The following is a 10,727-nucleotide window of genomic DNA, read 5'->3' as shown; positions in this document are numbered from 1 at the left end:
AAAGGATTAGTCCTGGTATTTTTTTATTTCATTTTTATTTTAAAGACAAAAAACACCAGTGAATGTGTGTGAATCCAGAGCCTGGTTCAGCTTATGAGTCTGTCCTGTAGACCTCCATTGTTGTCCAAGAACTATTAAAGCAGGGAGCCACATGGTTCTTCCTCACCAACAATGGCAGGCAAAACAAATAAAAGGACCTTGAACTCAGCATCTGTTTCTGGTACCATTTAGAAATCAAGCAAACCGAAAACTGGTTGAGGACTTGCAAAGTCTCTACTCTGGCAATCAGACCCTTTTAGTTGGTCCAGACTGGAACATCCTAAAAAAAAAACAAAACACCTGGATGTTTAGTAACAGAAGTTAAAGATGAGTTCTTCTGTCTCTGTCCCCAGAGACTGATTTCTCAATAAACGTTCTCCATAGGAACGTGTGGTTCTACAGGGAGCTGACCTCGGCTTCAGTTGGAGATATAGAGTTTCCCAGCAGGCTGATGACAGGCCAGACTCTATATATAACATGGATATATATGTCTGTAAGGGTATAGGTCTGCTTCGGAGACAGACCACATGATGATGGGTGAGGGAGACAGGAAGATGGGGGAGGGAGCAGAATATTGATTAATCCGCTGCTCAAAGCAGTCCCCAACAAACGGTCCGCTTTGACTCTGTTCCTTCAGAGGCTGTAAACAGTGACGGCCGTTCTCAGGTTCTGGAGCTGGTTTTTGGAAAAAGACGGGCCTCCCATTGTTGGTGAGGAAGAACCATGCGAGCCAGGTCAGCGGTGCGGCTCCCTGCTGCGGTTTTAATAGTTTTTGGACAACAACGAGCTGATCCTTTGATTAAACTATTCATAGTAGAACAATCACGCTCCAAGAATGTCAGCACCGCAGAGCTGTTGCCTCCGTGTTGCAGCAGACGCTGTTTGTGCAGGGTGTTGTGCTGGAAACAACAGTCACTGTGAGCACACAGGTGAGTCACGGCACATGTGACCTGTCCATCCTGTTCACACCTGCCATCAAACACACGCTCCCCTCAGACGACCTGAAACTAACCGTTCGTGTTGGTACTGACTGTCTCGTGGATCCATCAGTTAATTGTTTTATCTGTAGAATAATAAACAGAACATACCAGTTACACCGTAACGTCTTCAGGTGTCAGGTGTTACCAACAGGTTAAAATCCAAAGTGAACAAAGAAAAGCGTCAAATACTCATTTTCGAGAAGCTTGAACCTAAAAAAAAAAGATAAATTGCATAAAAATAACTCAGATTCTAATTTTCTCTCTGATTATTTGATTGACCAAAGGTTGCAGGGTCACTCTGCAGCGTCTCCTCTCTTATAACACGTCCACACTAATCTGCCCCCCATGAGTTACCTTTGACACTTTATTTTGAAAATATGTTAGTTGTAGTCATTGGATTTGTGTAAACTTTAGTGAAACTTTATTTATTCAAAAGCTTCTGTAGCCCATGTCTTTCATTATTTATTATAGAGTAAAAAATAAACTACCACTGATCATTTTATTTGGCCTAAATTCAGTTAGTGTGTGTGTGTGTGTGTGTGTGTGTGTGTGTGTGTGTGTGCCGACCCAGTTGTTGCAGGCTGCTGACATACACAGTTATCTTTAGTCGTCCACACATGATGGCAGCTGCTCTGATTAGCGACAGGCCTGTTTACAGTGGACGTGAACAGGCGTCCACTGCCCAGACTGAAGGTTTAGCAGACGTCTGTCTCACTGGTTTAAATAAAGTTTTATCTTCTCTCATGTTGCTGTTTATATCTTGTGTTGAATTAAATATGAACTGGGATCACTAACGTTTAGCTGATTCTCTGACTTTTCATCTAAGTTGTTCATTTCTTGTGATTTATGACTAAATACCTACAAAACTGCCAACATTCCCATAAGCCTCAGCTTTATTTTGGGTGTGGCAAGTGAAATTTAACTCAGCTTTCCAAAAAATGTGGTCAATCTTTATGATTCAGCAAGAGGGGAGGGGGCCAATTACTTTTCACATAGAGCCAGGCAGGTTTGGTCAGCTTTTTTGACTCTAATAAATGAAATCATCATTTAAAAAACACATTTTCAGGTTATGTTTGTGTGATATTAACATTTGTTTGATGATCTGAATCATTTCACTGTGACAAACACATTAAAAAAATGCTCCTGATGCTGTGTCAGTGTTTGGTTCTCACCCTCACTGAGAGGATGCACTTTGCTTCCCGACCTGATTACAGTGTCACATCATCGGCTCTCTGACCTCTCAGTATATCAGCAGAGAGCTGAGTCACACACACACACACACACACACAGATAATAACAGCATCAACACGCACAGTAAACTAGACAAATCAAGGCAGATTATTGTATAACTGACTGTTTCTACCCACAACATGATGCAGAGATTCTGAGAAACGGCAAAGTGTCTGATTTAAACCTGCAGCAACTGATTAACACTGACACATCATCATCTTTCGACCTGATCTAACAAACGCCCTTATCTCGGCCTCCAGCCGACCAACCTGCTGATCCACGTGAAGCCGTTGTTTTTGTTCATCTGACTAATGCAGGAGAGGCTAACAGATCTCAGGGACCAGGCAGGTAAGTGAAGCCACGATTTTCAGACAATTTCATCAGGAATATATTTCCAGGACTATAAACGAGGGGATGTATCAGGATTATAAAACCTGGTCTGTACTGCTCCGCATAAGGAATCAAGATGAGATGAGCTGAACAAGTGAACATTGGTTAAGGAAGGAAACTCAAAACAACCTGCTGACTGTCAGTATTTATTACTGGGAGCTGTGCAGGTATAAATCATGCATTACCAATAATAACACATCAGCTCGCCTCACCGCATGTCAGAAATGTTTCTCTCATGGCAGCTGTGCACAGTATTTTCCACCACACCACCACCAACATGTTCAATCCATGGAAATATCAAGCGGAATCAACACACACACACACACACACACAGACGGCAGATTCCTGATGCGATGCCCTCAGTCATGAGGTAGCAGGAGGACAGAGATTAAATGTGTGTGTTATAAATACCCTGAGCTCAGTAGAGAAAGTGAAAAATGCTGTGTAATCCCTCATCATTGCTGTCTCCCACTGGGTGACACTGAGGTCTGGGCTCTGCTACTTCTAGTTCTGTGAGGACCGTTTTGGCGTTTGGGGCCGTGAACATGCAGACGTTTTCTCCCCAGGTTTGATATTTCTCTGAGGTGAAGTGTAACAGGCCTGAGATGTGCTCTGGCAGTAATGTTGACTCTGAGAAGAGCAGAGATATGATGAGACAGCTTTCACCCCTCCCCTGAAGCAGCTGGTAGTAACAGCTGCTATTGCACACTGATATTTCTCCAGCCAGAGAGCGTCAATGTTTTTGTCTGGTTTGGATAAGAATTTAACTTAATATTCTAGTGTTCTCAGTCTGAACGGCACACAGCCTGCACTGTGTGCAATAATCTGCATATGAACATCAATAATATATTAAGCCCAATGCATTTTGGGGAATTTCCACCTCAAAAAACCAAAAAACCAAATTGAAACATTTACAGCTCCACAGCTGTGAGGCCCAAACTGAACAACTGTTGGCATTTATGGATCAATAACATTTAGAAACACAATGAGCCTCCCAGCTCTCAGTTTCAGCCATAGGGCAGAGTTTAATAACAGACTGACTGGTCCCAGTACTGTGGTGGAAAGGGTTGATGTCTCTACTGGGATGTGAGACGTGAGACAGGCTGAAGAAAGCACTAACCTCTCTAATATCCAGAGACACACACTGGGCTTTGAACGAAGCTGACACAGAGACAAAGAAGCTGTGTCATGCTGGCCCAGCATCGCTGCCTCACTGCAGCAGATCAATAGGCTGTGACGGAGCCAGGCGGTCGTGAGTCAGCACTGAAGTCTCCTCGTCGTGTTTCTGGTCCCTTCCAACTCTCTGCTTCCTCCATTTTACTGTCTCTGGAAGAAAACAAACCATGAACAAACCATAGGCCAAATGAACCAGAGCCACTTCAGAACCAGAACTTTTCTGTGTGTAAAGCACCAACATGATTAGATGGTTAATACTGAGGCATCACAGCTTCAGCAGTATTTCACTGTTGGAGCTGATTGTAACTACTTTAACCCAAACTAGGGCTTGAGGCCCTCCACAGGGGAACCAGACAAATCTGGGTCTCCACCCTTTAGTGGCTGTTATTAGGGATCGGACTATGAGAGTGGATCCACAGGCCATTATCAGAGGCTGGACATTCACTGTTGTGGTTGCAAACACAGATACCACTTGGTTAGACCATGGTTGTGGTTAGGGTTAACAACCGACCAGTAAGAACTTCCTGTTTCAGCCTTCTGTGTTTCGTCACTGAACCATCCACCCTGATCTCCATCCCAGATGGACTTCATCACTTTAACATCACCTTTTACTCCTACCATGATTTTTACTGCCACTAGTGCTCACTCAGTCCATCCATCCATTATCTATACCCGCTCAATCCTTAACCAGGGTCACGGGGATCTGCTGGAGCCTTGCTCACTTAATTATAAGACATATTAAAGACGTGCACCTTCTGGCCTCCTGATGGCTTTGAGCATAATTAAGGATGTGATAGCTGCGATGTAACGGGGTGTTAAAGTAGAGCAGCTGGAGGATTATCTGATCTGGAGAGCATGTTCATTGTTTTTCACATTATTATTTCGTTTTTGAAATTCAGCTTTAGTTCTGGTTCCCTGGAGGACTGGCTTATTCGGCCTAAATGTTCTCATGAGGACAGTAGCAGACATGAGTCCTCACAAGTCCCACTGACCTGACAACGCTCACACACAGCAGGTCAAACAGAGGAGCCTTTGTGTGACGCTATCCGAGCCACATCCCAGTGAATGAAGCCGCACACACTGAACAAACACTCCCACCAGTCTATAAACACAGCCTGCAGCCACAGTCGGCCACTGTCTACCCAGCATCCTCTGCTCATCTCCTGGTGTTCGCTCGCCGCACAGCTGTAAGATCTGAGAGATGAAGCTTTTATTCTGGCCAGAGCTCATAGAGAAACCACACAGATGAAGTGTGTTTCCTGGTTGTCTTGACAACAACAGCCATCCCGTCACTTCTTACAGCCTCTGAAGGAACAAAGACTCGACTGGTCTCTGGTTCTTCTGCTCACATCAGAGTCTGGAGCTGGTTTTTGGGGGACGGCCTCTGTCCTGACATCGTTTTATTTGTCTGACTAGGGAAAACGATATAATTGCTTAGTGTGTGGTTGGTTACAGTAAGAATGTGTGTTTGAAGGCTCCCTGACTACCAGCTTCATTTTCTGAATCTGTTTGCCACCTGCTGGTCATCAGCCGTCACTGCTTCAGGTGTTTCCCTTCAGTCATTTTATTGGCACCAGCCAAAGGTCAAAGGTCAGGTAGCTAATAGAGGACCAGAGGGGCAGATCACATCATGACTATTGAAAAAAACAACCCAATTCATTAGTGTTTGCAGAAAACGGGAGGTTTTATTTTCATTCTGTGGTCCTGTGTGGTTCTGCTGCTGACCTTCGGTCTTTAAATGTCAACACACCCAAAAAAACCTTGGACATGTCTGTGAATTCATGTTTGAGACGCTGATATAAAAGAATGATGAAAGAAACTTTTACACAGAGTCCTGGATAGTGTGTTTAAACATAAAAAGAAGAACATAGTTCTTTGGAGTTGTTCTACTGTGTTTCTTCTACCTGCATCAGCTTTGCTTTTCACAGGAAAACGTGCTCCATGAGTCGGGCCCCCTCCAGGTCTGGGGACAGCAGACTGGTCCCGCCTTGGTCCAGCAGGACAGATAGCACAGCCCGGCTCAGGTCGGCTCGGTTCAGCTCGGAGCACAGAGATGCCACGTCAGTCCAAATGTCGACTGAAGCGCTGCAGTCCTCCAGGATCACTTCCTCCAAGACCCCTGAGAGAACCGGAACACGACATGTGCTGTTAGTTTGGTCTGAATCTTACTCCTGGTTTTCACTGTGAATTTTCAGATTCAGGTTCCAGATTTGCTGTTGATGATTTTGTCTCGTGCTGCAGAGCTCCCTGTTGAAACACATCAGTGAGCCAGTGGTTACAGCTCTGACACTTCCCCCTTCACAGTAGTTTCTCCATTAGCATCTACTGAGACTAAAAACACAGGTGACTTTCACGGTTCCTAACAGGCAGAGGTCACTGAGCATGCTCAGACACGCCGGTCTGTGGACGCTGCTGGTTGTACTATAAATCTCAGTGGTCCAGACCGTGTATCAGGATGTGGATATAACCACAATACTAGTTAGTAAAGAAAGTTATAGTCCTTGTTGACAAGAGAAAACCTCAGTGTGATGTTGTAGTCCAGACTATTTCAGGTCACCTCTGAAAAAGGCTTTATGATAACGTGGCTGTGGCATTGACAGGTGGTGCTGTGGTGTCTGGGTTAGAGCAACTGTCTTATAAACAAAAGTTCTGGGTTCAGGTCCCAGCAGCTCCTCAGGGAACAGGGGTAGATGATGGTGAGTTTCTGTTGCTCATGTGTGATTATTTAATTTTAATATTTCATCCTGAACATCTTGATGTTGTAACTGAAATCTAAAATGTAAAACAAGCCTTGTGTTTATCAAACCTCAAAGAACACCCTTAAAATGCACGCTGGGATTATCTGTGTCTGTCCCTGCTGTTCACACTGCAAAGAACAAGGCACTGCTGGGACTCGAACCCAGGATCTCCTGTTTACTAGACAGGCGCTTTAACCAGCTAAGCCACAGCGCCTGCTCTGGGTCGGTGATGCACCTCGTCCTTGTCCGACAAAGCCGTCCAGCAGCTGCAGAGCTAACTGATGCCACCGAGAGTCGGCCAGCAGAGTGGAACAGGCCACGCCCGCTGACAAGATGGCCGCCTGGCCCCGCCGAGGCTCGGTCAGCAGCTGGAAGAGGGAGAGGCTGGGCGATCGACACAGGACCCATATACAGTCCTCTGAGACAGAGAGAGTCACATTCAGATTATTATATGACATATGAACAAAACACACACACACACACACACACACACACACACACACACACACGACCATGACAACTAAATGGAGTGGACTATGGCGTAACTCATGACGTGAATGCATCACTAAACTCGGTCCTCACAAAGATGGTAACACAGACCAGCTGTGAGGCCTTTGCAGTGGCTCATGAACTCAGCAGTGCTGTGGATCAGGCCTCTCTTGCACATGCTCAGTGCAGTCTTCCTGTCCAGGCCGGAGGCCTCGTAGACGGTGGTGGCCAACGCCAGACAGAGGTCAGCCACACCAGGGTTCTTCTGAGCATGCTCAGTCAGGATGTCAGCCAGGTCCTCAGAGAAGGTCAGCCTGAGAGGAGAAACACTGTAAACTCCAGCAGACATGATAAAAACCTATACACTGATTTTTTCTGCCTTTTACTTGTTGTGGGTGACGGCGTGAGTGACGAGCTGCGTGGCGCCGTGCTGCAGGGCACAGCGGACGCCCTGCAGGGACAGAGGAGCCGAGAGCTCGTCTCCGGCCGGGGCGGTGATCAGCAGGGCCTGGAAGAAGACCAGGAGAGGGGGAGGCGACCCCACGGGGCCCTTCACACCTGAGAGGAGGACACAGGTGTTTCAGAACATCACCGCCTGCAGCTGCCAGATTCAAGACGTGTGTCAAAAGACTTGTAAACACGCTGGCTGATGCTTTGCTCAACAAGCCTCTGGACAGCATCTAACCATGGGAGGCGCTGTGGCTTAGTTGGTTAAAGTGCCTGTCTAGTAAACAGGAGATCCTGGGTTCAAATCCCAGCAGTGCCTCAGACAGATGTGTGGGAATCACTTCACATTTTACTGCCTGAAAGGTGGAGTTTACACTGTTCACAGACAAGTCCCACTGTTTCTGTGTGTCTGAGGCTGGACCCTTAATATTATGAACATGAACCCTGTCAGGTCCTGTTTCAGTCTAGGACTCAGACCGATGATGGGATGTTTTTATGCTTATAAGCTGACACATTAAAAACAGGTGAGTTTTTCCAGTTCAAAACAAAGAATGTGTCCTCCAAACAAACTCACGTCTGATCACTGGGTTTATTGGTTTCCAGCAGTTGCTTTAATTCTACATAATGAAAATGTCGAACAATAAGTGGAAACTAGTCCACATAGAAATGTACTGATGTACGTGTTCACCTTCAAACATCTGCATTGTGTCGAGGTTCCTCAGGGCTCCTTGAGGAGACCTGGCAGCGAGCAGAGCAGCTTCCTCATACTGAGCCGAGTCAAAGAGCTCAATAAACCTGACGGAGAGACAGCAGAAGGTTCAGCGAGGGTCTGCAGAGTTCAGACAAACTCATCAGAACCTGTCTGTGAAGGCAACACCTGTGCAGGTAATCTGTCAGGAGTTTGGACTGATCGACTCCGGTCGGCTCGTCGTCCTCAAACAGCTCAGAGTCGATGCTGCAGCTGTTTTCATCCGTCCCTGCAGGATGAACAGGAGTCAGGAAAAACAGTGAGACATCCTGCGACACCTTCCCCTCACCTCCTTCCTTTTGTTTGTAGTTTCAGCCTGAATGTTTCCACCTAACGACATAAATAACCTGCTGAACATCACAGCAGAATCGCTGTAGTATTATTGTTTTTCCCCAAAATTCTTCCAATGAATAAGATGGTAAAACCTCCTGAAGAGACATCAGGACACCATGGGTAATAAAACTCCCTATTTCCAGATGTTTTTCTCAGATTAAATATGAAAGTCTCACCACTGGTCTGTCTGATGTTCTCCATCATGGAACCCAGGAGCTCCTCCAGCGGAACCTGCTTCCCCTCCTCCTCCCAGCTGGACAGACGGTCACACACAAGCCTCAGACGCCTGTATCTGCAGACGGACAGACAAAAGACGATATTTGATAGTATATTGTTTTCCACATTCTACTCCAAGCAGGTTTTGTGTCTCTGCTCTCACAGGACTTTCAGTCGGTTGTTCTCTGTGGTCAGCTGGTCCCTGTGGAGCTCGGCGGCGTGCAGCTTGGCGTCCAGCTCGGCTCTGACCTCCAGAGAGACGCAGCGACTCTTCCTGTCGAGTAAAGCAGCTCTCTGAGCCTCCAGACGCTTCAGATGCCCGTCCAGAGCCTCAGGATCTTCAGACTCAGCCACTGTCAGACCTGGGCCATGAGACAAATGTGTGGTCGGATGAGCTGACACAGTACGTACACAAACTGCCAGGCACTCATTATCGGCATGGACGAATCGTGAGACATCAGGCCCCTGGTCTGTAAAAGGCCTGTGTCTGTCTGTTTCAGTCTGTTCTTGTTTTGCATCTTGTTGTTGTCATTTTGTGTGTCCCTGCAGTAACATGTCCTATGTCTGACTGTCCATCCTTCAAAACAAAACCTATGTAACTAAATGTAAGAATCGGTCTCAGCAGTACCAGGTATCCAGGGGCTCTGCTCTCTACATAGTTTCTGTCTCTGGATCTCCTCCTGAAGTTCTGCTGTTTCCCTGTGAAGGACAGAGATCCTGGAGAGAAACAAAGAAAGGAGCGTTAATCAGAAACTGCTGGTAAAGATATTTGATGTATCTAAAGCTGCACTACAGCTCAGGAACTTCAGGACCAGAACTCTGCTAAAGGTCTTACAGGCCTCCTGTGTCCTGAGGCTGGGCCAGGACTACACAGACACACAAAATGATCAGAAACAGACAGGAAATGATCAGAAACAGACACATAGTCACATTTATCATTAATATTGTACATGAGCAGATAAAATAAAGTTTGACAGACCCAAGTGTCTGAAGACTCACCTGTCCCTCAGCTGGGCCGCTCGTCTCCGGCAGGTCGTTAGTGATCTCGGATGTGACGTGGAGGCTGCCAGGTTTCGCTGTCTCATCCTGGCTTCATCCTGCCTCCTCTTCAGCTCCCTGATGGTGTCGTCATACTCCGCCTTTATGGACAGCAGGAGTCTCTTGTAGGCCGTCGCTCGTGCTATCACCTGTTGGGAAATTCAGACCCAGAAAATGAATCTGTCACCTGCTAATCTGCATTTACCTCCACTGTCCCACATACACACACATTGATTAGAAATAATTATTTTGCAGCTTTTGGTCCATTGGCATCTTCCTTTTCTTATTCCTGTGGTGGTTTGTGTCACTTTTTCGTTGCTTTGTGTATATTTGATGTCGGTTTGTGTCATTTTGTTCTTTCTGTCATTGTTTTAGGTTTTTCTGTTGGTGCTGTTTCGTTTCTATTTGAGACTTGTTCAATTAGAACCATGTGTTGGTTGTTTGGAAGCAGTTTCAGTATAAAGTGAGAGTAAATATAAATATTAAACATTAATAAAACCAACAGTTTCTCCTTATAAACTATACTATACTCACTATAAACTAGTTTCCCTCTGATAATCTGTGTCAGATCTGATTTGGGTCGGTACCTTATTGAAAACAGAGCGGTAGATAATGTACCGGAGCTCGTCCGGACCTTGTTCCGGGCACCGCAGGTACCGTTTCTCTTCTTCGATAAACTCAAACAGGGACTGAAAAAACCTTTCGTCGGTCCCTGAGGTCAAGATGTCGGGGGTCGACCGTCTTTCCTCTAGTCTTGTTTGTGGCTCGGACATTGTTTTCTCCTTCACACATTATTTGTCAACATTCACACCTGCACTTTTTGCTCTCGTGCTAACGTCGCCGTTGCTATGGTTACAGCGACGGTCTAACTTTGATTGAATTAAATTTTTTAACGTCTGATTA

The 10,727-nt window shown here is 45.9% G+C and overlaps 1 protein-coding gene and 2 non-coding genes across 3 annotated transcripts; 1 reads left to right on the top strand and 2 right to left on the bottom strand.

Moving 5' to 3' along the window:
- Positions 1-175: 175 nt before the first annotated feature.
- Positions 176-10,655, bottom strand: LOC113131755 (clathrin heavy chain linker domain-containing protein 1-like). Its single transcript, XM_026309377.1, has 13 exons — positions 10,412-10,655; positions 9,786-9,973; positions 9,415-9,503; positions 8,950-9,148; positions 8,747-8,862; positions 8,367-8,466; positions 8,178-8,284; positions 7,429-7,600; positions 7,154-7,356; positions 6,789-6,971; positions 5,720-5,934; positions 3,760-3,965; positions 176-1,102 (listed from the first exon to the last, which is right to left on the bottom strand). Exons 1-11 carry the CDS (start codon positions 10,595-10,597, stop codon positions 5,738-5,740), a joined length of 1,740 nt encoding a protein of 579 aa, XP_026165162.1. The 5' UTR covers positions 10,598-10,655; the 3' UTR covers positions 176-1,102; positions 3,760-3,965; positions 5,720-5,737.
- On the bottom strand, positions 6,694-6,767 carry trnat-agu (transfer RNA threonine (anticodon AGU)). The gene has a single exon. It is a non-coding gene; the product is annotated as a tRNA-Thr (tRNA).
- On the top strand, positions 7,735-7,808 carry trnat-agu (transfer RNA threonine (anticodon AGU)). The gene has a single exon. It is a non-coding gene; the product is annotated as a tRNA-Thr (tRNA).
- Positions 10,656-10,727: the final 72 nt, after the last annotated feature.

The sequence above is a fragment of the Mastacembelus armatus genome, chromosome 15, assembly GCF_900324485.2.
Source record: "Mastacembelus armatus chromosome 15, fMasArm1.2, whole genome shotgun sequence".
NCBI lineage: Eukaryota > Metazoa > Chordata > Actinopteri > Synbranchiformes > Mastacembelidae > Mastacembelus > Mastacembelus armatus.
The sequence above is the reverse complement of the archived record's forward strand: the minus strand, read 5'-3'. Positions and strand labels throughout refer to the sequence as shown.

Coding starts and splice junctions, on each gene's coding strand:
- LOC113131755 (XM_026309377.1), bottom strand. CDS start 10,597: ATGTCCGAGCCACAAACAAGACTAGAGGAAAGACGGTCGACCCCCGAC. Junction 7,601..8,177: donor CACAATGCAGATGTTTGAAG/GTGAACACGTAC, acceptor TCCTCCTCTCAG/GTGTGAAGGGCCCCGTGGGG. Junction 5,935..6,788: donor CTTTGTCGGACAAGGACGAG/GTGCATCACCGA, acceptor CGGTTCTCTCAG/GGGTCTTGGAGGAAGTGATC.